We start from the raw sequence: 27812 nt of genomic DNA, 5'->3' as shown, positions 1-27812 counted from the left end.
TCTAGTGCCTGAAAGGAGTGTACAGACAGGAGAGGGAACGGCTGTTTGTGAGGGTGAACAGTGATAGGACAAGGGGGAATGGTTTTAAAGTGAGACAGGGGAGGTTTAGGTTGGATATGAGGAGGAAGTTTTTCAGCCAGAGGGTGGTGAGGCACTGGCACAGGTTGCCCAAGGAGGCTGTGGATGCCCCATCCCTGCAGGCATTCAAGGCCAGGCTGGATGTGGCTCTGGGCAGCCTGTGCTGCTGGTTGGTGACCTGCACACAGCAGGGGGTTGGAACGAGATGAGCACTGTGCTCCTTTGCAACCCAGGCCATTCTGTGATTCTGTGATCTGACTGAATATGAGCAGGTTCTTTGGAAAAAGAATAAAAAAAAAAGAAAAATCTGTTACCTTAATGTGCAAAATGGCTGTTCCTGGGGGGTGAGCATCTGTTATTGATCGTAGCAGCTTCCCACTGGCCAGATCCCACATGGTGATCTGCAAGCAAGTTGTTCTCAGTATAAAATATTTGCTGTCAAGGGATCTCTCCATCACCTTGTGTGATGGCACATCACTGAGTTTCTATATTCAGCACAAAAACAATTAACAGCTATGTACTGAATGCATTTAGCTTGGATTATACTAGAACAGTCCCTCAGTAACAGGACAGCACTGAACCAACAATTCATGGGAATTACCTGTCCTTTTGCAAAGCCACACAGGAGTCTGGAGCAGTCGTTGTTGATGCTGAGAGCAGAGATAGCCCCATACTGAGCCCCAACAGCAGTGCTGCCCAGACACAGCCGTAGAGCCTGGTTTTGATCTAGGGCATAAGAATTAGTACAAAGTTAAAGAGAAAGTACCACAATTATTTACATACACAGATGCTGGAGGTGCATTAACAATTCATAGGCCTCACAGTTACACTCCTAATGAAGAGCTCCCAAGATCAGAGCACTTTGTTAGTACAGAGATTGCAGGGAAATACAAAAATTTGTTTTAACATTACAAAACAAGGACAGAGAATAGGGGAACGCAGAGGCATTAAAAACTGAAAAGCCAAAAGATCTAGCTTTGTTGGTTTTTTTTTGGTGAGGATTGTTAGAATGAAGACTGGTGATCTGAAATATATCAGAAGTGCCATTGAAATACTGTGTTAATGCATTTTGCCTTGAGCAGAGAGGGAGAGGTCAGAGAGATCCAGGGAACAGACAGCAGCTGAGCCCCAGAACCCTCTGGGAGCAGTGCCCAAGGCACAGGACATCTCTCCATACAAGCTGCAGGTCCATCAGCTATGTGCCAGATGTGAAACAGAGCATGGAAGTATCTCTCATTTCCTCCCCAACACCACATGATGTATTCCTGTATCACTGACACACTGGAGGCTGAGCACACTGTGGGAGTCACCTTTCAAATTCTGCTATCAGAAAGGCCTCTCAAAGCCAAGAAGAGAAGGGTTCAGACTGGTAAAATATACAGGTATAGCAGCAGCTCTGAAAGCTCTGACAGTTGCACAAGCTACTGATCAGTTCTATAGCACTGATGCTCTTGTTTAATCAAACAAAAGATGCATGCAATTCAAGAGACTTCAAGTGAATTCAAACTGCTGCCCTCATTCAATACATGAGAAACGTGGAGCCAAAACTACTGCAGTATCACTAGAGCAAGAAATCGGAGAAGGAAGTATTCTAAGGTGCAATAAAAATTAGCATCATTTTGTCAAGAAAAGTGGTCTTGAGTGGAAGAGCATCCAGATGGCAACCAGGTGCCTGTATGCCACGTGCTGAGCCCTGTGTGACAGCAAAACACCGCACGTTTCAAGAGCCTGCTAAGTAGCTTGTCTACAGCACTGAACTCTTCAGACAGTGCTCTGCAGCTCTGAACACTTCTGAATTAAGAACAATTTATTCCTCCATTAAAGAATGAAGAGCTCTATAACAGTCTTCCAGGGGAAGTTTTCCTTTACGGTTCCTCACTGCCTACAGTGTGCAGATCTCTGATCAATTACGATACATCCTCTGCCTGTCCTGAGCTCCAGTCCAGCCAGAACCTCCCTCCCTAAGGAGAAATTTGTGAAGATAAAGGACTACTTGTTAATTGAAAGGGAAAAGAAAATAATAAATCCTTCTTCAGACTTACAGACCTGCAGCTGAGGGAACTGTGGTGGGTCAGTCTGAGTTCCCAAAAAGGAAGTGCCCATTTTTTGCCTAAGATGCATTTTCAGAGTAGAGAAAAAACCACTTGGAAAGCAAACCCCAAAGAAAAATACATCAGCACTTGTTCTCATTTCCAGTCAATCACAGGATAACACACAAGGAGGACTCATTTGACAATTTTAAAAACAAATCAGACAAGCAACATTGCACCCAACACAAAACAAAATGTCTGAGTCAATGAGCTCCCACTGATGAACTGCTGAAGTAACAAAAACAGATAAAAGCAAAGGGTTATAAAAGCTCATTTGATGATTTTCCAGACTAATAATAATAGAATTTAAGGCACATTTTGGATTAAAAAGTATTTTCCACATGCTTGAAACAAAGGTGGCTACTAACTGTCTGGAAAACATCTTCAATTTTACAATGTAAATACAGCAGTTCTTCATCTGAACTATTTCCAGCAGTAACTATTGCTGTTGCTGCTGTTTTCACAGTCTGGAGCCAGAACCAGATGGTACTTAGCCCCACAAGCAAAATGTTAACAAGCTTTTGAATATGAAACATGACTCTCCAGAACACGGGAATAAGCAGAATTGATCTCAGATAATCAGGTTTTTAACCAGATTTTTTTTTTTCCTTAAGCCATCATTTCTCTGCATTCAAAAGACTTGATTTCCTGCAGAATGACTCAAATGCTACAAATGAGATGCTTTCTTCCCACCTTCATCAGGAGGACAAGAGATGGTGTGCTACAGGAACAGGTTACAGACACCATCTCCCTTGAAAACACAACAGCTGTCTCCTAAACCAGGGTGTGCTGAAGCCTCTTCTCCACCACTCCAGCTTGTGCAATGAAGTGACTGCTCACAGCAGGGATTCAGCCACCTCCCCAGGAAGCCACTGCTCCCTCCTCAGCTGCACAGCTGCTGCATGGGGTCAGTCAGAAGTTGCTGTCTGCTTGTTGAGTTTCCCAGAGTTTCTGGCTCGTGGCTCCCTGACTCAGGTCCTAATCTAATCTGTAGTGCTCCCACTAACAGTTCTCAGGCAGAAACAGATGGATGGTGATCTCATGGAAGAGCTTTACTTCGTCCTGCCCTGAAACAACGCCTTTGCAGACACGTCCTGCTCTAAAACATTACAAATAGCACATTTACCTGTTCTTCTGCTATTTCTGCCCAAAGAATTGGCAGCATTCAGTACACATGCATTCAGTAGGCAGTTTCTGGGCTCACCAGCAGTATTACCCATTGCCTGGTTACTGCCCTACATGCTGCCTATCTGGCACAGATTAACCTAGCACATCAGCATGCAAACTGGGCAGGACAGGAGTTGCTCATGCAGGGTACGTGCACGGTGTGATGTTACTGTACCTTTTCCTTTTCAGTCCACATAGAAAGGGCCAAAATAGGAAAGAAAAAGTCAGAAATCAATACAAAAGAAAGGAGAGAAGCAAAGAACAGCGTATGTGACAACATTCAAAAAGACAGAGAGCCTTCAGATTTTGCTGACGTTTTTTATTTTGGTAACATTCCACCTTCTGATTTGCTCAGTTACCTGAGGGGATGCTGCTCATTACAGTGCTCTAAAACTAAGTGTGTGGTGACTGAAGAAAAATGAGTTTATACATTTTGACTTCATGATACTAATGAAAAGAGAACAGGAGCATGCAGGAATCACTCCCGTCTGTATCTGAAAAGCTGGATGCAGTAGCACACCTCTCACCACCTCTCAATTGGAGCAGGGGAACCTAGATTGCAAGGCAGCTGCAGCAGTCCTTGGCCTCACTCTGCCATAAGGAGGGCCAATCAGCTTAGGCTGCTCAGGGCCTTGGTGAGTTCTATGTATCCCAAGGAAGGTGATCCTGCAACATCTGTTCCAGTGCTTCATCACCCTCATGGTCGAAACAAATACCAGTCAGAGCTTCTCCTGGGGGAACTCCAGTGCACTGCCTCTTACCCTAACACCAGGAGCCTTTGAGAAAGGTCCAGCTCTCACTTCTCTGCTAAATGCTCGAAGCATTAACATCTTAGTAAAAGTCAAGGAACTTTCAGTTAGGAAAAACATTGCATCACGTTTTCTAAAGACCACAGAAAAACCTTTAGAAACTTCAAAGTACATAGCAATGTAAAGATCATGGCCAAAGTAAAAGTTTGTCCAAAACCTAACCAGGAGCGTAACAAAGAAAACAATTCTTCAAGAGCCTTATGAAATATATGAACTGAAGCACCACAGCACATCAAGCACCTCAGGCATTCAGTGATCAATCCTTTCAGTGGGACTTGATGCAGAAACAGTCACAACAAAGATAAGAATGACCCTGCCTGCTCACATGCTTATGTAGACTCCAAGTCCTTCCGGGAGTGCAAAATGCAGAAACCTCTCACTATTCTGACAACCCCTTGTTCAGAAGCTTACTAACTTCCTTAAATGCCCACATGCAAAAGACAGAAATGGGAAAATCACCATAGAAATGTCTTTCGTAGCAGCTACAAAGCAAACTACAAAAGTCTCCTACTAACAACTCAGATCACGTGTGGATCAGATTCAGATTAAGTACATCCCACTTGAAAATCTGGACTTACTCTGTCACAGTCCTTCCCCTCCTTCTTCTGTACCCTGCCCCCTCACAACTTTTAGCCTCCTGAATAATTCCAGCCAACTCTGAAGGAAAAGGGCCATTCAATTTCAAAATTTGTTATGAATCTAGTGCTGCATAGACCTCAATGCACACAAACTAAATGTGCATGGAAGCACTTCCAGAGCTGTGAAGCTGGTTAGCTAAGGCATAAGTTCAGAATTTACATGTAAGACAGGCTGGTGATGGGAGAAAAAATGGGATAAAGTGGTGATGGATGCAGGGGAAGATTGGAGAAGGAGGAACAAAGGATGCAAGTTCACAGGTAGCCATGGGTTAGAAGCTTCCTTTCTCAAGGAATGCATTTTAATTTTCCTATTCCTGGCAGCTACTGTGTCAGAAGGGAAAAGATGGATACACTGCAAGATTGTTCTATTATAATGATTCTGGTTTTTTTCCATATCAAAACAGAGTAATTTCATACATAAACACAAAAAAGGTTCTTTATACAATCGTTAAGGAGACAAATTTCTTCTTATCAATGTGTCAAGCTCCTGCAAAACAGGAGCAAGAACTATACAAAGAGGAACAAATTAAATGTTACTTGTGCTTTATTTCTTTACTGAAATAAAATTGTATTTAGCACAAAACATGCTACAAGAAATCCAATTCCAATTCTAATTTGAGCTGTTCTGGGGATTGGTTCCTTTGTTCATTTTGCTGGTTTTGTTATTGTTGTTGTTTTTAAAGATCATTAAAATGCAAAGAGCTTTCTTCTTCACTTACCAAAAATCAGGGCTAGCCCATGAGAAGTCCCCACTGCTATCAGATTTGATGCTGCCTGAAAGAGTCAAGGAAAAAGACCAAAAGCTGAGAAGTTCACAAACGATTCACAAATCCACCACTTCCAATATCACACAAAGCTTGCCAGAAGGGGAAATTTTAAGAAGGCTACAGATGTAACTTTTTAATATACAAGCAACAGACTTGTTGCTACATGAGAACTCACATAGTTTCCTACATGAGAACTACAACCAAAGGAGAATTTTGCACCCCCTATGTGCCTCAGTCACACATGCTTCCAACCTTGCTATGCAACCCTCACCTCCAGATGCATTTTTCCCTTTTTGTCTTGAACTAAAAAGTATATTTCTTATGTACTGCTGCTACCAGAGTCAAAGTGATCAAATGACTTTCTTTTCTTTGTAAAGTATTAGAACTAACTTCACGAGGGCAAGAAATACTTGCTGTTTGCCACCTCCTTGACACGCTTCTCTAATTACACGCAGCTTACTTCTGACATACTTTAATTAGCATGCTTAACTTCAAGAAGCTTAGTGCCCATTGCTAAACAAGCCTGTGCCTTTCAGACAGGCTTTCAACAAAGCTTTAAGGTCATATTTGAGTTCTATCAGGGCCACAGAAACTTCGAACTCACTGCATGATGAGCACTCCAGTCTAAATGCCTTTAGGAGTCAAAGCAACGGCTAGCAAAGGAGAAATAGGTAGGGAGCTTCAAGGTGCCCAACAGATGAACGTGATGGGGAATGGTTGGGTGCTCAACTAAGAACTTCTGGTGATGACATGAAAAAAGGGAGAGCAGAGGGCTCCATCAGCACAGGGGCAGTTAGGAAAGGCTGCACTCTGCTCCCAGAAACTACCCTTCTAATGCTGCTCCTCCTAACCCTCAGATTTGAGGGCTCTTAGCAAGGTAAGACCCATTTATCAACTCTATTAAACTACTGCTTAAAGTCTGCCAAATTTATATGAAGAATAAACACACAGTACTTGAAAATTGTGTACTTACAATTGCAGTAGGCAAACCAGCATCCACTTTGTCCTAGAAAAACAGGACAAATTATGAGTAAGCAGCAGAACTCCCTGCACTATTAATGTCTCTAATAATACAGCACACAGAGTCAACACAAGATGTTTTAATAAGTCTCACCAGGGCAGAAAGTGCAGAGAGAACCACAGGCAAGGAATACTCAGAACAGATGAGGAAGCATGCAGAAATGGAGAAGCAGAGGACTATCCTGTCATTCCAAATGAAAGCTATCCTGTTTTTCCTCAAAAAAAGTCTAATCTGATTAACAGCCCTCAGTATTCTCTATGGACACTGCACTGATATCTAATGCAAAACCATTTCCCTCTCCAGAACACCTTCTTAGCTTCCCACCCAGGTGGTTCACACCTCCATCAACACAAGTAACAACTAGCTGCAGCACACTCAGACTCGAATCACACAGCCCTTACAGAGATACTCACAGAAGAATCACCTGCATTTTATGCTAACAAGCCTGCTTCAGAATTCACATTCTTTATAATTCACTGCCTCAACTGTGATCTTGGACAGCTCCTTTTCACTGGCAGCACAACCTCCAGGCAGGCCTGAGGTGCAGTCAGACAGCTTGTGGGCCTGGGATGAGTGTGGCCTGTGCCTGCTGCAGGCATTAGGCAGACCTGCTTCTAGCACCTTTAAGCAACAACAGCACTGACATCATTTTGTATTAACATTTCCCATCAGATTTCTTGACATCTGGCAACAAAAAGCAGTGTTAAAGAGGACTTACCACATTATTGTGCAGATAGTCAGCTAATAATTCACTCCTAGTTAGAGGTTACTAACACTAGCTTACGTACTAAACATGTTAATACTAATACTATGAAGAGGGAGAAGATCACCCACATCCCTCTATACCAGAACAAGCCGAAATTTTACTTAATAGATGTCACCAGGAGAGATAGACACTTACTGCTGCAGATACAATTTGGGCAGAAATCCCTTTCAGAAGTGAGAGTCTTATAACTGATCCATGCAGAGAGAGAGAATCCGGGAGTTTTTTCTTCCTAAGGAAAGAAGAAATAATCCAAACACATTAAAGCAGAGTTTGGAACACATGCCCACAGCTAAACCAGCAGGTAAAGTCTGCATGTATACATAACCATGCAGTTTCCATTCTTATTGCTGATGCACACGTGTCCAGAATCAACAGCCGTAAAATCAATAGCAAAGTATACAACCTAACACTGTGCCTGCATCAGAATTTGTCTTAATTCCTCTTCCACAGAAATGAAAAGTCCTTCAAACAAGTCTTCAGTTTCAAGCATCTCTCTGCAGACTACAGCATTTATTAATAAAGCCTAAGAGAAACACTTCTGCTCTTTACTCCAGCCTCAGTGCACCAGAAAGCTTCAACCTCTAAAGGTGAGCACCTGTAGGCAACACACAACTGAAAAATGCTCATTAGCAGCATATGGACCCCTGGGAAAACCAGATGTATGATTGAAGTGTAATATTCAGTTTAAACAGCTGACTGTATACAAATGGTAAAAGTTGCTGTTTATGGAGAAAATGTTTTTAAAGGCAACCAGTGTACAAGGAAAAGTAGATTCTGAAGAGCACTGGTATAATGCAACACACATAGGAGGGGGAAATTCCCCAGGAAAACTCAGTTATCTTTCCAAAGACATACAAACAAGTAGGTAGGCTAATTAAATATGCTTAATAGCTTATAGTGTGGCTGAGGACCCAGAAACATGGTGAGCAGCTTCAAACAAACATGATAAAAATGACTCCCAGTTTTTCTGCCTTCCATGTACTGGAAAATATTAAGTCCCTTCAGGTTACGTTTCACTCAGTACCAAACATTTTTTCTGGAGACAAAAGAACAGTGCCTCAGAACACCACCAAATGCCACCATGAACTGTCACACTTAAGAGTGTTTGCAATTGTTTCCAATGCAGTTGCACATGTAGCAATCACAGCACAACAGAAACCAGAGGCCAACTTCCCATGGCACATAAGCAGGCCATGGGAGTGGCTCAGGGTGTAAGATGAAGCCATAGTTTGAGTAATTAACAAAGTAAGTCAGCAGTATTGCAGCTAACTATCACATTCCAGACTGCTTTGGGATGTCAAAATTCACATTCCATTTCCAGGAGCAAAAGCATTTTGCTTGCCCTTTCAAAACGCAGAAGGTTGCTTTAGGAAGTTCCAATTGTTCTTAGCATTTATAGTCCTTCTACCCAACCAAAAACATCATTACTTTTAATTGATTTAAATTGCCAGGGTATCAGACTTGTAGTACCTTTTCAGGTGCGTCCTGTCCCCACTGTCAGAGCTTGCTACAGAAGATGTGTCATAGGAGTGTGTATCTGTGTTATCAATGTTCAAGAGAAAGGGATCTTCCAAAATGAAAGACTCTTCTTCATCATCAGTCTGAAAGAAGAGAACCACCACACTTGGTAAACATCCAAAACACACAACACCTTAATGGAAACAGCAGCAAAATGGCATCAAGTAAGCAGAAAAAAAATTATGAGAATACAATAAGATAATCTCTTATTAGAAAAACAGAACTATGCTATACTGTGGATAGCGTGGAAGAATCAGTCTCCAGAACCCTAGTGATCACAGAGGGGATGAATAGTGTGGGATCTCCAGTGAGAGAATGCTGCCAACAAGAGAACTAAACATGCTGCACCCCAGGGCCGCCTTCTGCTGGTGACCCTCTCTCCTCAAGCTTTACCTAGAATTGTTTCTATGTTATTTTTAGGTGGCCATTGCTTAAGCTACCTTCTAACTTCAACACACATCACACTGTCCTTGAAGCACAGAGCCAGAGTGCAAACACAACGCTGCACTGAGAGCCAACGTGCAGAGATGACAGCAGGTGCTCCTTGTTTGCCTCACAGAGAGCAGCCCTGTGCTCACTTTCCTTCAGAGCAAGGTACGCCTATGGGCTCACTCAGCTCGTGCTCCACATTGAAATCCCTTCCTGAAAACACTTTGCAGGTCATTCCCATCCTGTATACACTGAGACAAACAGCACCAAAGACAGTCTGCACTGAGTCAGGTTTTCTTCAGTTAACCACAGTTCTACTCCTTTGACGTGGACGGGCCCACTTGTGAGTTTGGGCTCACAGAAATTCTGAGCTCCACCTACATCCATCACCAGAAAGAGGTCAGGTTCTTCTGCACCTCCACTCAATATCCCTTCTACTCGGCCAGCAATCTGCTGAATGTTCCTCCAGTTCCTAGACTGCATGTGACTGTCCGGGACACTTCATACCTGTACCTTTAATGCAGATTTTAAGAGAAGTCACCTGTTCCAAGCTCCTTTTTGCCATTATATGGGGCCAAACCTATGAAACAGACTACCAAAGTGGAGCTGTGAAGAATCCAGCAATTACACGACTCAACACGTGCTGTGTCAGCTATCAGTATCAGGAAGCCATAGGGTTACACCACTTTATTTCCCAGAAGAAAACGAGAGCCTGGGTGACCTCGGGGACCTCCTCCAGCCTCAGTGACAGCAGTTCAACGCAGCATTGTGCCGTGCTCCTCTCACCTCGTTCAGGATGCTCTCCAGCGTTGGCGGGGTATCGACTTGAGGGATGTCGAACTCTTTGTCATCGATCTGGACATCAGAAACCACAGACCGGGGTTAGGTGCCCACCCCGCCTTCCAAACTACGAGAGGAGCACCCTTTGCTTACACCCACCCCGCGCACAGGCGCCAGATTCCGACAGACAGCGACAAGATACGGGGAAAAGCTTTAGACAAAGAGGGAAGGTCGGGGCGAGATGCGAGGAGGGCACGTTTCGCCCGGGGCGCTCCCGCTGCGCTCTCCCCGGGGTCAGGCACGGCAGGGCCGGCCTTGCAGCTCCGTGCCGCCCGATCCCCGCCCCGCTGGAAGCGGCACGGCGGCTCGCAGTACGAGCGCTGGCGTTGCCTGCACGGCGGCCACAGGGACCGCTTCCCCACCTCCACCCACACCGCCGGACGGGGCGCAGAGAGCACGGCACGGCACGGGCAGCGCCGGCACGGAAATGGCGACGCACCAGCTCGCTGCGGGAGTCCAGCTCGCGGTCGAGCTCCACCGCGCTCAGGCGGGACGCGGACGGCTCCGGGCAGGCCAGTCCGTCCGGCTCAGCCTCGCTTCCCGCGGGGCCCTCCTCCGGCGCCGCGTCCATGGCCGGGCTGGGACTGGTGGCGGGGCTAGCAGGCCGGCGGCGCCGGGACTCGAACCTGCGTCCGGAGCCGCCCCCGCTCCCGCGCAGGCGCAGCACGGCACCGCCGCCCTCCCCCCCGCCGCTGTTAAAGGGGCCGCAGCGCGGCGGTAACCGAGGGGCGGAGGCGATGGAACGGAGCGGTTTATTGGGAAGTGCGCGGCTGCCCCGGGACGGCGGCAGCGAAACTGGACTAGGGAGCGTCGAGGACGTGAGCCTGCGGTGGGAGGGAAAGAAATCATCAGTGACGTGGAGAGTTACCAGTGAGAGTCGCTGCAGGGGATGCAGTGGTACGGCTGCAGTGAGCTCAGAACAAAGGCTGCATTTCCTCAGCAGCGCTGTGCCCCGCACAGCCGCTGTAGGACAGCTGCTGCCAGTGATTGCACAGCGATATCCCAGCGCAGGAACGAGCAGGGCCCAGTGCAGTGAAGTGCCCGCCCCTGCAGCCTGAGAAATGTCATCAGAGCTGCTAGATTATGGAATTAAAAGCTAAGGTATCCTGAAGGAATAACTAATGCTAGGGGTGGGTGAGCTCAGCAAGAGAAAACACAGAGTTCTCCCTCCATCCTGTAGAGCAAGGTGAGGAGTTGCTTTTCCTTCTCCTAGGAGGACAGAGGGTTTAAAAACACAACCACCCTTTCAGCTTCTTCCTTAAATCCAAGAGGGCTGCACAACCCTGTGACATGGGATGCACATCAGCCTTCAGGCTCAGCCCAGAAAAACTGATAGGTTTTTGGCAGGAAGCAACCCAGCTTCAGCACCTTGCTGGCACTGGAAAGCTGAGCTTTGGCTCTAACAAGAAGGATTCAGAGCCTGATTACCACAAAACGCTCTCCTCCATGCTCCAAAACCTTCTTTCCCACTGCCAGCTGTTTCAGAATGGTCTTCTGCAGCAATGGGGCATTTGCTCCTCTCACAATAGCTGTCAGTTCTCCTTTCTGAAAAGGGTGAGAAGCAGGTCTGTCAGTGAGCCCAGCTCCCTGGGCTCTGGAAATCACCAGACCATCTCATCATGTCCTGTGTTATAACAGAATCGTTAAGGCTGGAAAAGACCCCTCAGATCCCCAGGTCCAATCCCAGCCCACCCCACCATGCCCACTGCCCACGTCCCTCAGTGCCACATCCCCACAGCTCTGTGCACCTCCAGCTCACTGTCTCACCTCCGTGTGCAGCTGTGCAGCGCCTCGCTGCTCTTTCTGAGAAGGAACGTTTCCTAACACCCAACCTGACCTCCCTCCCTCCCCTGGCACAAGGTGAGGCCATCACCCCTCATCCTATTGCTGTCATCTGGAAGAAGTGACTGACCTCCATCCGCCACAGCCTCCTCTCAGGGAGTTGCAGGGGCTGATAAGGTCTGCCCTGAGCCTCCTCTTCTCCAGACTGATCTATTCCAGCTCCCTCAGCAGCTCCCCATAAGTCTTGTGCTCCAAAACCCTCCCTCACAGCTTCACTGCCCTTCTCTGGACACACTTCAAGGCCTCAGTGTAGTGAGGGGCTCCATGCTGAGCACAGCACTCGCTGTGCGGCGTCACCAGAGCTGAGTACAGGGGACAATCGCCTCCTGCTCCTGCTGGCTGCACTATTTCTGATGCAAGCCATGATGCCACTGGCCTTCTTGGCTGCTTGGGCACCCTGCTGCTCATGTTCAGCTCAGCATCAACCAACACACCCAGGCCCTTTTCCATTGCACAGCTTTCCAAGCCCCAAGCCATAGCGCTCCATGGAGTTGTGAGCAAAGTGCAGGACTGGTCTTGTTTAAACTCACAACTGGCCTCAGCCCAGCAATCAGTCTGTACAGATCCCTCTGTAGGGCCCTCCTACCCTCAGGCAGATCAACACTTCCCCCCAACTTGGTGCCATCTGCAAACTTACTGAGGGCACACTCAATCCCCTCATCCAGATTGACAGTAGAGATATTAAATTATGTACCAGGCCCTCCTCATAGGCAGAGCTTCTCCACTCCAAAACGAAAGGGAAATTTTGGAACAACTTTCTTTACTGATGTCCCTGAGGATGAAGGGAAGCAGCCTGTGGCAGCAGTGAGGCCCTGCAGTAGCGCAGCTCTCCATGAAGACAGCTGTTTGCACTGCTAAGTCACATTTATTGCTGTGTAACTACTGTAAGAAACTTTTCACTCACTGTGTAGAAGAGAAAGATGGGCTCACATTTTCCTCTGTATTTTTCCAGAGCATCAACGGAATCAACTTCAGCCTAAAAAGGATGTCAGATAAAAAAGGTGCTTATGGGAAAATATTTTTGCTTCAGAGGAACATACACAGAACAGCCTGTGCTCAGAACTGCCCAGCACTCACCCCTCATGTACAGCAAAATCCCAGGCTGAAATGACACTGGTCAGGGCAAGGATTTTGTCTCAGCTCAGTAACACACTCGAAGCTGTGGATGTCTCTGGGAGATTCTGCCTGCAGGAGCTGGGGCTGCAGTAGGAGTGTGTGCAAGGCTGTGTGAAATGGAGTTTTGAGCATCTCTACAAATCAGATCTCCACAGCTGTCTGGGAACTTGTCCCAGTGCCCCAATCACTCCTATTTGAACACTTTTTTTTTTTTTCCCTTGTATATTTTGGAATTTTCGCTGCCACAATTCAATCTTGTTGTCTCTTGTTCTTTCTTACGTACCACTGAGCAATGCCTGTCTCTTCCCTCTCTAATAATGCCCCATTAGGCAGCCAAAGACAGCTCTTGGCTCTGCCCCTGAGCCTTCTCCAGGTTTTGAAAACCCAGCTCCTTCACTCTCTCCCTGTATGGCACAGGAACACACATGCTGCTCATCCTGTCCAATGTTATTTGCGTAAGCAATTTGGTGCACACTGCAGAAACAAGTCCCTTGGAAAGTTCACCAGGTCAGCAGGCAGACATCTTCCAACTAACGTGTCACCCAGCCCAAGAATAGCAAGTTTGCTGCCAGAGTCAAAGTAAGAGCTGGTAAAATATGAAAGTCATGAATCAAAATGATCAGTTGCATTCAAGCCTTCTCCTTTGCAGAAAAACATCTGCAAAGTATAGAATTGTTCAAGCCTGAAAATCTTTAATGGTATGAGCTATTTGTGATGTAACCAACCTGCATCCAGCAAGTTCATTCACACAGGCTGGAACTCTGCACTGTTACTGTTCTGGATGGATTTGGAAAGATGAATGACTTCAGTTACCTGCTATGTTCAGGGGACAGAATATGGATTTTTTTAAGCAGTGCCAAGTGGGACCTTACCACAGCAAAGTGCAGAAGGTCACTGCTGACTTCATTCCTTATTCTTCGGAAAAGATCCACTACTGTTTTGCATGGGCCACACCAGGCTTGATATGCATCAACAACTGCAAGCATGAAAATAAGAATAGGGTCAGAATGGATTTCAGACCGACACCAATAGGCTGGTTTGTGCACTTTGCAGGGTAATCTTTAGGAAGAGGGCTGCATTAAGGCCATTAGTGCCATAAGAAACCTGAAATCCTCACAGAAATGAAGTGTCCCCTTCTGGTGATCTCTATGGCATCACCTTCCTGGGGAAGGAGATTTTCCTAAGGTCCAACCTGCGCCTCTCAAGCTGCAGCCTGGGGCTGTTGCTCTCATAGTTCTGATTCTTGCCAAGCTCCACAAGGGCTGCAGATTCAACTACAGTAGAAACTAACTACTGATATACTAATAGATCAAAGGGTCAAATGGCATTAAAAATAACAAGCTCACAACGTTGTGGAGTCTTTAAAAGATATATGCACGTGGTTGTGACCCTGAGGGTATCAGATTTTCCAGGGTAACTTGCTGCACAGGCTCACCTAGCCACCCTCTGACCCCCACATTGAGAGCCAGAGCTGCTCCTTGCACTGGGATCTCCCTGCCCCTGCCTGGGGCTGGATGGGGGACTCGAGGCTCCTGCACCAGTGCCACTGTAGTTCAGTGATAACTGTCCCACATCAGTTGGTAACCTCCAGCTTGTACAGCTTCTGGTAATATGGTATAATATTCCTTACTTTCACTCAGGGCAAGAGAAATAGAGGGTTCATCCAAACATTAGTATCAGCAGAAACTGATTCCTAACAGGACCAAAGTGCTTGTAACACAGAACAAATCAACACTGTGTGTTGACCAAGCCCTTACCAATGAGGCCTTCAAGACACAGCATTTCCTCCCAAAGTTCCTGGCTATTGATGTTCATCTGTGTGAAAATTTAAAAGCAGTCAGAGCAACAGCAAGTCACCAGGTAGTTGTAAACATATCGACATGTCACTGTGTGCTTGCCTGTATGACAGAGACATCCGTTCAGAGGCATTAATCTGAACACTGCAGGAAAATCTTCCTGCCTGCACTCCTCTAGTGAGCAGGGCAGGGCCAGAACACAAGTGGGAGACTACTCCCCCCCCAAAGCATTGCACAGGCATATGGAGGGGTATAGGAATACTTGGACAAATGCAAGCCCTCCCCTTTCAGTAGCAGCAACTCTCTGAACAGTCTGGGTGCTTGGAGACAGCACCTTTGGTTTGCAGAGACAGTTATTCTGGGAGGTGAGCAGGGAAATGGTCCCTGTGCCTTCGTGGGGTGTTGGCATCGGGGACTGTACCAGCAGTGCCATTGGTATCTGGATGGATCATGCCACAGTCTTGATCTTAGCATCAGGACAGCACTATGTGCTTTGCAAATCCTTTGGTGTGTTAGGCAAGAGGCTGCAGCTGGGGGATCACCTAAAAGTGAAAGCAGCATTCAGGCCAACCCATGTTTACATACCCCGTGGACACATTTCTTTACAGGTCCCCATCCTCCATAGGGCTAGGGGTTTCTTCCCTCCCTCTGTCCAAGCAGCTTTGCTCACAGCAGGGATGGGGTGACCCCTGTGACCAACCATGGGGTGCAGCACGGAGGGGCAGGCAAAGCTTTTGGAAGACCACACCGTCCCCAGTAATTCCACCAACCTCCTCTGCTGAGCAGCCTACCTCTGTAAGCGCAGGTCACGCAAGGGCATCAAAGAATAATTGTCAAGGATGTTATTGCAAAGTAAAATAATAAAAAGTGGCTCAGCACAAGCTACTCAAGTGTCAGCAATAACTCAATAAACTATCCCTACCATTGGAATGTGCTAAAAAAGCTGACTGTAGGTTGCCCTTGGACTTGCAGGGGAGCAAAAAAGGATGACACCCAGGGTTAGTAGAACCTGGCGTTTTCTAAATAAATTGTTCTGATTTTTTTTATTTTTTAACCAAATGACTTTGAAGAATCACTCATGTTGGTAATATTACTTCTTTGCTGCTGTGCTGATACTGAACAACAAAGATTCCTAGTAGCGTTCTCAGTCGGTATCATTAATCCTAAATACATTCAGTATTGTACCGGAATACACTGGAAGACTGTAAGCTGCAAGAAGGGTTATTATTCAGTAATTAACACCAATGCACATTAAAAGACTGATAGAATTCCCAAGTCAAGAACTCAGAGTGGAAATTCCCATGCAAATTAAGCGGCTTCTTGCAGACTTTCAGGTGTCACTGGAGGTCAGGGTGCGCAGTTTCTCCAGGACCCCCCTGGCTCAGAGCAGGGAGCTGTTCTGACACCTCCCTCTGTTCCAACGCCTTTCTCTGTTTTCAGCATGTGACCCCACACCTAATTTATCAGAGCACATCTGCAGAGTTAAGAAATGCAATTATTCCAGGTATCAGCAGCGCTAGGACCACCCTCGGAGCGTCCCACAGCACGTTAATGAGTTCAACTCATTGATGATGATCGCAATTTGCAATAATGAGTTCAACTGATGGACTCCGAAAGCAATGCCAGCACTGTTCAAAGTGCTTTGCTAACGTGGATGCCCAGCAGCAGCCAGGCTACGGCTCTTCTCTGATACCCAGAGCATCTCCAAGCCAACTCACTGCGCCATACACAAGGCTCAGGTCACGCAGTCGCACCACAGTCACACCTGTGCAGACCTAAACTAGGATCTCCCAGGCTGGATGTGCAGCTAGTTGCCAGAAGTGCAAAGTTTCATTGCAAACATTTGCCATCACAAAGGAATGCAGTGCAACGAGCAGCAGCAGAAATAATTCCTAGCTTAAACTCTTCACCTTTCTCTTCTTACATATTCACAGCCTCACCCCATGATCTCCAATTTTTATAATGACTTATGAAGTTCTTAACCTGGAATTTTTCCTGGTACCTCCCAACTTTTTCCAGCTTTGCAGCAACCTCTAAACAACACAAACCCCTGGCACTGACCTCAGGGCCGTATTTGTCTTGCTGCAGTTCCCCAGTGCTTCCCACCTGCCTTCAGGAACGCTTTTCTACCACCAGAATCTCACAGCAGGGCTCTGACAGCAGATACCCTAAGACCAAACTACATTCTTTCAATTCTCCATGAATTTAGAAGTTGTTCTGAGAGGCCCTCCAGCACGGCTGGCTCCCACTGACCTGAAGGACCGCCTCCTTTCTCTTTGCAGCCATTCTTCCACAGCAACAGCAGTCGCTGCGCAACGCTCTGCCGCCGTCTTCTAATTATGTCTTCTAATTACGTGATTCCGACCGCTGCCAACCTGCACCACAGAGAGAGTTTTACCTGCCGTTGCTTCTCCACCCAGCAGGACTCAGCAAGAGCAGGGCTGGAGCTGAGCGCTGCTGCAGCTTCTGGACCAAAACTACAACAGTGGGACTCCCAAGCCTGCGGAAGGAGCAGACTGGGCCCAGGTACCTGTGCAGCACCTGGCAGCTCCTCAACGCTGCTATGGCAGCAGAACAGCAGCCCGGCCCTCCCTGCTGCCCTTCTCCTGCCCCACTGCTGTGGGAAGCTGGGCTCCCTCTGCTGTGAGCCCCTCTGCCTGGTCGACCCACCCGGCTCTGCCTTCTGCTGCATGTCCCCCTCCACTCCTCATCCCTCCCAAACCCAGGGCACAGAGCCAGAATCACCCCATCGAGCACAGGTGAGAAGCTGCCAGCCCTTCTCCAAACACAGCTCCATGGTAAGTTTTCTTCCCTCATCTGAAACGAGCATCCAACTGCCTGCAAGCGTTCAGGTCAACAGAGCTTCTGCTCACCCTGACTCCTGTGCCAGGCTCCTTGGTGCACACCTCAACCTGCTCCCTGCCCCTTGGCAAACAGCAGCCATCCTCCAGCTGGCCACCTCCTGGCTCAGAACCTGGCTTCTGGTACAGCAGCTGCCCTCCCTTGTTGCCACCAGCAAGCTCAAGGTGACACTGCTTGGTGTCACAGGGACGCGGGCAGGGAATCCCCAGCCTGCATCACCAGCGTGGGCGAGCACTGCACTCCAGGGTGCCCCCACAGCTACCTCTATGTAAACATGAGCCCCCAGTAAAACCCCAATGATTATGACCACAGCTGAATTTTCACGTTTATACCTAACAGGTGCCTACATGTCAGAATTACTCGCTCATCCCCTTTGAAAACTTATTTTCTTGACTTCAATAACGTAACCTCATGCACTGCAATTATTCCTCTGCCTGCTATATCACTGCCTTAGGGAGACCGACAGAGGCAGGGCAGCTACTACCTGGCTAAAAGCTGTAAAAGTTTGGGGCTTTTTGTAATATGAGATGCTTTCCTTAAGAACACAAGATGCCTCTGAGCACATCGAGCAGCATGCTTCACTACCAGGAGCTCCATTTGTGATAGCAACAACTGGCAAATTGTCTCATTTGACTTTGAGAGAGTATCCCAACCAGCAAGCTGGCAGTGGTGAGGTACAGCCAAGCATGAGCTGCCTGATCACCAGCACACTCCAAAGCAAAACCAATCACTTGGACGCATGTAACCTTTGAGAGAATGGTTATCATCATTGGACCCTGCAAACAGACATAAGGAGCAAATATACTTAAAAAATTGATTAGGTTTGATTGGTTTTCAGGAAGAGAAACGGCACAAAGATGGCAGAAATGTGATCATCTGTGTTGTGTCCAAACTCTGCTTGCTTTGGTTCTGCAAACTCTAGCTCAAGAAATGCACCACCCAAGCAAAGCTGGCAAAGGCCTGGCCAGCACATTTGTCTCCATGCAAGCCTCAGGAAGCGACTGTGGGGCTGTGGAGATGGCACAGAGTGCCGACTGTTCCATGAAGTTCAGAAAAACCTACATGTTCTGGTAAAGTTTTTTTTTATTTACACTATTTTCTTCTCTTTGTACACACCTATAGCAACAGGAAAAATTATTCACAAAGCTTAACTGAAGGTAAAAATGTTCTCCATCCAACGGTTCGCCCTGCCAACACCTGCGGGAAATGGCAGTTGTTCTCACGCAGCAACAAGATTGTCTGAGCATTGTTTTTATCATTTCTGGTAGAATTTAGGAACCAACCACCTCCAAAGATGTACACAGGTATTACTCACCCTTCTTCTGAACACTTTTAGGCACCAAAGTTTTATAGAACCAAACTCAGAAAAGCAAATTGGGGGAGGAGGAGGAGAAAAAGAGATGTGAAGGAACTGGAGCTCCTAAACGTACGAAGCAGGAGTGAGAACTCAGAAGCCAGATACACACTGTAAAGTTTTACACTCACAATACCTGCCTCAGAACTTTCCCTCAGGTCAAGCCAAAATGTATCTGATGGGATTTTATAGATAAGACTTCATTTCTGAGGTACTGCTACTTATCAAGTTCTCACTTATTTTCACTTTGATTCTTGTTCGGCCTCCAAAGTCCATCACAGAAAAAATTGCAGAAGGACCTAAAAACTTCCAGTCACTTACTGCAATGCTTGGGGGAAAAGTGTCAGGTGCTCACTTTTATTTGTCTTTCGAGAGCAGAAGAAATTACATGAACTGTATATATTCTCCTCTGCAACCACATGATAACAGTTATCTGATACACAGCGCATTCAAATTCCAGGCCAAACCACGGTCACATTTTCTGACACGAGTGGTGACCTCTGAAAGAAGTAAGGCTGTCACAATTTGATCTTCTCATCAGAAATTAAAGATTAAGATACTTATCAAACCTGGTTAGCAAAGTTACAGACCTCTCTTCTTGCAGCAGCCTTCCTGAAGCTCAAGGTAACATATGAAAGATTTGGTTTAAGACGTAGGCTGCAACCCTTAGCATGCCTGTTAGTGCTGTGTAGATACAGTGTGTGGAGATTGACTACTGAAACTATGGCCTAACCTGAAATTAGAAAGTAGACACGGGAAGAAAGCAACAACCCTGAACTGCACGAAGGAGAGCTCCTTCTGCTCCATTAGCTCCTATGCATATCTGAATCCTGAAGCCACTGGGGGGGGTCTTGCATTCCAGTCTAACCTTACACACAGTCTTCATTTGCACCCCAAATTTTTTCCACACTTACAGGCACCATTTCAGGAACTTACAGACAATTTAAGCTTCTGAATACAGTAAAATCCCATCACTTATCACCCAGGTATCCAAATCCATGCATGTGTGTATATCTGTACATATACACACAATGTATAGCAACACGACTGAGCAAAAACAAAAAAAAATATAATTTCAATCTGTTCCCCAACTTAATGCACCCATTAACAGAAATGATTTGCATGTTGCTTAACTATGACTGAAGGTAAAGGATGCAAAACAAAAAGAATCCCTTAATCACTGCTTGCCAGGTCCTTCTGGTCTTGTGAAAGTGTAGCTTTTGCAACATGTTCTCTCTACTGATACTAGGGATCAGCAAGTATGTATCATTAGTGAAATCAACTAATCCTTCAGTAATTATCTGAGAAAATCCTTGGCTTCTACAGCAAGAGCTTACGCCTGCTTATATTGCAGCCACCTCTCACTTCCCCCAAAAGTCAACAGTCATGCAAACTCCAAAGCATGAGACTTTCTTCCAAAACTGTGCAGGGCCGTAGAACAATCCTGCTGACCCATTCTGCTGATTTGAGTACTTCGTCAGTACTGAGTGACCCTGTGTGGCAGGACAGTGCTAACTCTTGGATCCTGTCAGTACAGAATGTGCTGCTTATAATTTGGGATATACGGGATATATGTCTCCCCCTATTTTCCTCTTTGAAAAGGAAGTATAATGTAAGTTAAGCTGAAGTTCAGAAATGCATATATTTTACTTAAAAACATTCATCTGTTCAAAATTCAAAATAAACTTTATGGGATACAACAGTTTTCGTTTTTTTTTTAAATAACATTTCATTCAAACTGTATATAATTCATTGAAGTATTCGTACAGCAAACAATGGTTAACCCTTGAAAACCTGTAGAAAAAGATTTTCACACAAAAAAAGGAAAAACAAAATTGAGGTATCACACCCAACACACGTCCATCCAAGCACACACACGCACTCAAACGCACTCGCACACATCCACACACACAGGCTGCAGCAAAAGCAGAAAATTGTAGGCCCAAAAGGAAAATGATGACTGATTGTTCTATTCCAAAGTCCAGGTAGCTCAGGAAAAAAAGAAACAAACAAACCAAAACAACCCCCCAAGAGTCCTCTGAGTAAAGAAACTACCTCAAAAAAATTCTCAAGTGCACTGGAGACCTGATCATTTAAACTGTTTCTGCAAAGCAGCTCCCTGCACCTAAGAAAAATGCAGCCCAAGGTGACTTGTGCAAATATAAGGAGTCAGGAATATTTCCTGCTGTTCCTTAAGTAGACATGAGGGGTGTCCATAGATTCCATTAGCCTTTGATCATGCAAGATACTGTTGGAGTGCTGTCTTCGCCCTGTAAGAGAAAAACAAGCTGTTAATTGTTGGGTTCTGGCTTTATCGTCAACAACTGTATGAGCAAAACTACATGTTACATCAGCAAGACAGGGAAGATAACCAGTGAGGTGACAGGAAACTGAATAGCTGCCTCCTTCATTTGGAAGGATCTCATTGGTGGTGCAGTGTGGGCTGTAACAGTTCAAGGATCCCCCTGCACCTGAGAACAAGGCCATCTAACCATGTACACTAGGATGTTCAGCATAGCCAGCGACTGTCAGATACGGTGTGGATGAGGATGTATCTCAAACCTTGAATTTTTAAACAAAGAAATCCCCCTTCAGTTGGTGAAAAGCAATTCTTTTTCTGTATGCTACAAATGTACCATGAAAGCAGTGACTGCAGCTGAGAAATGAACCTGTCAGTATCAGGAACACAGCCCACACGAGAAGCACATCATTCCTGTCAGTAAGACTGCCCCTACCAACGCCACACAGTGAGCTGAGAGGGTGAAAAGCAGCAGTCAGAACAGCACAATTGATGCAATCTAAGTTTGCATGATATTTTGGCTACAAATACCTCCCAAAAAACTATGGTTACAGTTTAATCAATATTTCAGCTAATTCAGTGTTAATTACTAGGACCTCAATCGAAAATTTTGCTTCTCCTTTGAGCCCACACCTCCCAGCCATGCTGTCACACTCTAACAGTCCTTTCCAAAACCCAAGCCAACTCAGCATCCCAGAAGATCACGCCATAAAAGCAAAGATTCTCCTCTCATCGTGTTTCTGGATTTTATTTTGTATTTGTACTCACTTGTCACACAGATTTGGATCCGACGACTGACTCAGTTTATGTAGGATATCTACTATTCCCATGTCTCGCAGTTTATCCTGGCGTTCTTGTGAACCTATAACAATAAATTACATTCTTGGGAATATCACCAAAAAAAACACAAAACAAAACCATATGCAGAACAGAAGAAAGGAGTGGCAGCAGAAACCAGTTCAAGGAGAGGGTATGGAGCACAGTTCAGCTAAAACACAGCGATGGAAAACTCCTTCAGCTGTGGCAACTCTGAAACAGAGCTCTAGTTTCTTTTTTGTATTTTAGTATGCATGTGTTTAAAGAAAAAGAAATAATTCAAGGGCAAAATGCCACACAAATTTTATCCTAATGCAAGCAACTGAAGTCAAGCTTCTTTAATCTCATTTTTCTGATTTGGATACAAAGGACATTTAACTGGAGGTGGATTTTTAAGTCTAAGCTGTAGCACTGTGAGCAGAAAAACACTTGGAGCATAACTGTCACTGCTGAACAAAATTCAGTGACCCGAGAGAGGTGGAATAGGAATAGGTGGAATTACACTGGAGGAAAAAAAATGTCCTAACAGCACCAATTTCTTTATTGAAGATCAGCACAGTCAATAAGATCCGTAAATCATCCACCTAACAAAGCCCTCCTCCCAGCCCCAGTGCTCCTCAAAGAACACCACTTCCCATCCATTCTTCTCCTTCCTGCTACACACTGCTGCCTCCATTTGTCCTCTCCATCCCTCACAACAAAACCACTTTTTTTGTTGTTTTGATGGTGCAGAATTCTTCAGTTCCCTCCCAGTTGCCTCCCACTACAGCTACAGGGTTACAACTCCTTTTTCCCATTCCTCCCAGTTCCAGCCACAAATCATTTTACTGGTTTCAGACCCTCACTGCCCAAATCCATTCAGGTCTGGGAAAAATATCTTTCCAACAAAGCCCTTTTCTAATCCATTGCCATCTAATTCTCCCCAGTGAGTCTGCTCCCTCCAACGATGAATTTCCACAATCCCCTCACTGGGATTCTTTTGTTCCAATTGTTTTTAGATTTTGCAGAAATGCTGCAGGTGAAATCTATGTGATACTCATCAGCTCTTCTTTATTGACATCATCTTCCTCCCTTCCTGCCCCAGAACAGCTCTCTACATTTTCTTCTATGTCCTGAGCACATTCACTTCTTCCATATTGCAGAAGATAATGATAATGATATAGGAAAGGAGTGGCAGCAGAAACCAGCTTAAGGAGAGGGGAGTATGGAGCACAGTTCAGCTAAAACACAGCAATGGAAAACTCCTTCAGCTGTGGCAACTTCGAAACAGAGCTCTGGATTCTATAATGATGTCTCCTTTTTCTATGGTTTGGATTCCATTGCACTGCAATAATGACTAGTATGCAACACTAGCCTTTTGATCAGGGTAGTAACTTGTCTGTGTATTAACAGTGAGGCTTTCTTACCTTCTTCTTCATTCCATATGAGATTAGATATACAGAACATGGCAGCAAGCTGAAGTTTAGCATTTGAATGACTCTAAATACAGAAAAAAACAGTATTCAAATTTAGAAGAAGAGATTCAGAATTTCTCACACTTACATTTTGGCATTCATCCTGTAACAAATGAGGTAGAAAAAGTTGGGACAAATTCTGTATCTGTAACTTCTCTCAAAGGTGACACCATGACATAAGACACTTCAATAGCTTTCAGTCAATTCTGTATGTAAGAGATCTATCTACAGGATGCTTCTTTTTCAAGATCATTACAAATTTTCCAAGTAGAATTGTTAAAGGCATTGCTTAAGTCAGCATAACATTACTGTGGGAAATAAGACTGGATATTCCTTCTAATCTGCCAGATAGAGCTGCACAGCATGATTTCTTAAACATAACTGGGTAGACAAGAGCTAAGTGCATGGCAACAACCAACAGTTCACATGAATAAATGCTGAAGTGTCATCTTTAATTCTGGCAAAAGATCAAAATAAAACATTGAAGAGAAATTCCCCCATACCATGTAGTATTTGATTTTCTGCAGAATGTCATCATTGGTCATAATCAGTTCTTTTGCTGTTGTTCCATCTGCTATATTGGCAAGAATACATAACGTCTGAAAGAGACAAAAACTGTTAAGAATATTGGCTGCAGATCACATCCTATGATTTATACAGTTTTCCTGGCAGCTTAGAACTTGTAACAAACAATTCCTTTAATTAGTTTTAATATCTTTAATCTGGAGTTTCCAGCTTGCTTACATTTCGTCAGTGCCAAAGCGGTAACAACTGTGGTTGAACAGCCCTTCCAAAAACACAGCTTTTGCTGTTCTAAAAAATTAAGCAACATTCATTAATTCATTTCAGTGAGTGAAATTTAAGTCTCTTATGGAAATACGCAGCACGTAGAAAAGGTACAATATGTTGGAGTCTGTTCTGTATCAGCAGCTAGAAAAAAAACAACACATCCATGTAGTTCTTTGGGTGAGAAAAAGGAAAAACAGGTCTGTCTGCTGATCCCTCAGAGAAATATTTTTTTTCCCACAAGTTCTAATTATACATCTTACCTGCAGAGGTAACTCAAGCCAACTACTAATGCACCTGCTTATTTCTCGTGAATTAGAAAGGCCATCTTACAAGACAACCTTGAAGCAACAAAGCCCATGTTTGCACTACGTGCACAAGGCATTAAGACTTGCAAAGGCAGCTTTCCTGGTGCTCAGGAGGCACAGGGAGATGCTCTGTGAATTCTTCCCTTAAGAGATGTGCAGGAACTCGGCCATGTTTTCTGTGCATGTGGCTGCAGGAGGGCTCTGGAGAATGACCAGCACGTGTGTGATGCCTTTGTCTAAGCTGCATTCACGTTAGCAGTTGCAGACATCTATTATTTCCCAAAGCTGCTGATGACACACTAACAAGTCAGTCAGTGATAAGCACCATCCTACTTGTGTGCAGTGTTGTGTGTAAGAGTTATTTCTGAAACAAAAACACGTTATCTCTTTGCAGGGGTAAGCAAAGTGCTCTGTATACTAAGGCCCCAAAACTACATTCAGCTTTACAACAGCCTTCTTCCAGGAGGTGCACTTTCTCCTGCAAAATAATTCTCTGAGGTTGGCAGGCAAAATCACCTCCTGTTGCAATAAAGGCCATTTCACTTACTAGAGCTTTATCAAAAGCAATTTAGAAAGAAACAACTGTTTAATCCTCAGCTGTTTCACAATCATGGTTTCACTAAACTTGCTACATATTTAGTCTTTTTGTTGTGTGTGTGTGTGTGGGTTGGTATTTTTTCTGCTAATTTTGCATTTTAAATGGCCACAAAAGACCTCTTTACTTCAGCCCACTCTTCAGCGAGCAGAGATTTAGATCACTCTGGATTTAGGGATTACAGACATTTGCCATGCTGTTCACCATCAATATCCATTCTAAGCTCCTCTGCAATCTCCCACAGCTTCTCAATGCCTCCATTATTCACCACCACATGGCCTGTGTGAAAATAGTTAAACAGAGCCCTCATCTCTCATAATTAGCCAAAATTCTGCCGTCCATCCTCTTACTTTTGCTGTGGTAGCCTCACAGAAAGTATCTCTGTAAGCTGGCACCTTTATGCTGCTCTAAAACCAGAGATGCTTTTCCCTGTTGGACATCTCCTCTCTCAATTTCCCTTTACTCATGTATGTTTTTATTCTTCCAGCTGTAATTTTTGAGAGCATGCTCTGCTCTTCTGATCTTATCTTGGGCTACACCAGCATGCTCTTCTCCCTGTTACTGTCTCCTCTGCTGTGAGCACTGCTGGCTCCCACAGCCCCCAGAACAGCTGAGATGCCACAGCTCCCACCAGAACACGTTTTGCCAGCAAAGCAGGCAGTAGCACTATTCTTCACTATTGACTGTTCCAACAGCTGCTGCAGGAGCAAATAACCATGAAGCTTTTCCCAGCATGAAATACTGGCTTCGTTCTTTTCCCGTGTCCCCGTTGCCCCCTTTCTGCCATGCTACTGCCTTGCATTTAATTCTTTCATTTTTTAATTCAATTCCAACATGTTTATTATAATGCACTGAAGAGGAATTTCTTGTAGGTACTGAAGTTATTAAGTGGACAGACCTCAGTAAAATAGCCACAGCACATCATAATCCTCAAGAAAGTTAACATGATGAGAACAGTGAGCATTTCTAGATGTTTCTCAAATTGTATTCTGCCATGAGAACTTGAAACAAAAGAAAGGATACCTGTTCCTTGACTTCTATATTGTGCTCCCCTTCCAAAATGAGGGTCACTGCTTGCATGATTTGCTTCCCATGAGTACTCATTATATGGTCTATGTGCTGTCAAAGCAATAAAATATAGTTAGAAGTAATTTTCCAGACACAGAGGTGGCATTCCTACATGAATTACTTTAAATAAAGAGTAGCAACATCGCACAAAGTTCTTAGCTCATAGCAAGGTCTCCCAAAACACAAAGCAGCAGAAACACTTGGTAAAATTCCTCTTCATTTGAATCCTGGTCACGTTTGAGAGAACATGATATGGGCCTTGGTTCTTGGTTCACTGAAACCTATAGAAAACAAAACACTGGGTTCCTATTTGGCCATAGTCTGAAGACCAAATCCTGCTGAATGCAAGCTCTCAGTATGATGCTGCAGTTAGAAAGAACCACCTTCTCTCCTCTGATAACAGGAGGACATCAAAGAGGGCTAAAGAAGTGCGGCTTTTTTTTCCCCTGGAACTTCTTGGTACAGTTACTGGAACACTGCAACCAGGTTTGACATCCTCATTTGAATAAAAAAAAATCTTAAAGGATTCAGAAAGACAAGATGCATGAATTACTTCTAGTTGAGGAAAACTGTTTCAAGGTCAGAGACTTACAGGTAAAAATGTCATATGATTAAGGACTACAAACACCTGCACAAGAATTAAAGTGGTCACAAGGAGTAACAGCAAAAAAAAAAAAGTGAAACCAGATCTACTGGAGGAACTGATAGCAAAACTCAGGAGTGACCACCAGACATAACCAGTGCACAGCACACACTGCAATGTTTTGAGCCGGAACTCCTTATGGATGAAGATTCTTGTAGGATTTCTTACAATTGCTAGCACTGGCTGTTTTTCTGGCTTTGAATTGTGACAGACAGTAGGTGAAGCTGGGACAGGTCAGACAAATAACACCTCAAAATAACGAGACTTCGCTGTCGGAGCTCAGGGTGAATTTAATGAATGACAGGTTGCTCTTCTCACATGAAAATCTTCACATCAAGACAGCGTAAATTCTCTGTGAAGCTTATTGAGATTCAACGAGTACATTTATCAGAAGATATTTTGCAGTGACCTTTTTGTAGTAGAAACACAATACGTGTTAAATGCACAGTAGAGGCTTCGTGGTATTTTTCCCCCACAAAAATGCTGGCTTGCCAAATGTTTGCTGCATGCTTTCCCTCTGTTCTTCACAGGGGATTACCCCTTTCTTTTCCTCCACCAATACCTCTTTCTCCCTGTCAAAAACAATTCATGGGCTTACATTTTCAAACCATTTTATTTTAGGCTGTAAAACGAGCGTATGCATTTTTCTCCCAAGCGCACAGTCCCACAGTCAAATTCAAGAAGTCTGTACTCACTATACAGTTGGGTAAGAACAGAAATATGTCAGGTATCCTCCACACAAAGCACCTC

At 44.9% G+C, this 27812-nt stretch overlaps 3 protein-coding genes across 8 annotated transcripts in view; all 3 read right to left on the bottom strand.

Moving 5' to 3' along the window:
- The window catches only part of VPS8 (VPS8 subunit of CORVET complex), a 62361-nt gene extending 51546 nt beyond the window's left edge, over window positions 1-10815 (bottom strand). Inside the window, exons 1-8 of the mRNA XM_052687269.1 lie at window positions 10563-10815; window positions 10070-10138; window positions 8807-8937; window positions 7472-7565; window positions 6523-6555; window positions 5502-5556; window positions 680-804; window positions 393-479 (exon numbers count right to left, since the gene is read on the bottom strand). Of these exons, the coding sequence (XP_052543229.1) occupies window positions 393-479; window positions 680-804; window positions 5502-5556; window positions 6523-6555; window positions 7472-7565; window positions 8807-8937; window positions 10070-10138; window positions 10563-10694 (726 nt within the window). The 5' untranslated portion in view covers window positions 10695-10815. The remainder of the gene's footprint in view (window positions 1-392; window positions 480-679; window positions 805-5501; window positions 5557-6522; window positions 6556-7471; window positions 7566-8806; window positions 8938-10069; window positions 10139-10562) is intronic.
- A 44-nt stretch (window positions 10816-10859) lies between these two features.
- NME9 (NME/NM23 family member 9) lies at window positions 10860-20599 on the bottom strand. The gene is made up of 6 exons (XM_052687316.1): window positions 17131-20599; window positions 14839-14896; window positions 13954-14057; window positions 12870-12941; window positions 11552-11668; window positions 10860-10947 (listed from the first exon to the last, which is right to left on the bottom strand). Exons 1-6 carry the CDS (start codon window positions 17161-17163, stop codon window positions 10924-10926), a joined length of 408 nt encoding a protein of 135 aa, XP_052543276.1. The 5' UTR covers window positions 17164-20599; the 3' UTR covers window positions 10860-10923.
- Window positions 20600-20756: 157 nt separating this feature from the next.
- The window catches only part of ARMC8 (armadillo repeat containing 8), a 57855-nt gene continuing 50799 nt past the window's right edge, over window positions 20757-27812 (bottom strand). For all 6 annotated transcript variants that reach the window (XM_052687301.1, XM_052687306.1, XM_052687302.1 and 3 more), the window contains 5 exons: window positions 26375-26470; window positions 24166-24261; window positions 23615-23687; window positions 22161-22254; window positions 20757-21363 (listed from right to left, as the gene is read on the bottom strand). In XM_052687301.1, coding sequence (XP_052543261.1) covers window positions 21330-21363; window positions 22161-22254; window positions 23615-23687; window positions 24166-24261; window positions 26375-26470 — 393 coding nt within the window. In that variant the 3' untranslated portion in view covers window positions 20757-21329. The remainder of the gene's footprint in view (window positions 21364-22160; window positions 22255-23614; window positions 23688-24165; window positions 24262-26374; window positions 26471-27812) is intronic.

Source organism: Tympanuchus pallidicinctus, unplaced genomic scaffold, assembly GCF_026119805.1.
Source record: "Tympanuchus pallidicinctus isolate F22 unplaced genomic scaffold, pur_lepc_1.0 scaffold22, whole genome shotgun sequence".
In the NCBI taxonomy this organism is placed as follows: domain Eukaryota; kingdom Metazoa; phylum Chordata; class Aves; order Galliformes; family Phasianidae; genus Tympanuchus; species Tympanuchus pallidicinctus.
The sequence above is the reverse complement of the archived record's forward strand: the minus strand, read 5'-3'. Positions and strand labels throughout refer to the sequence as shown.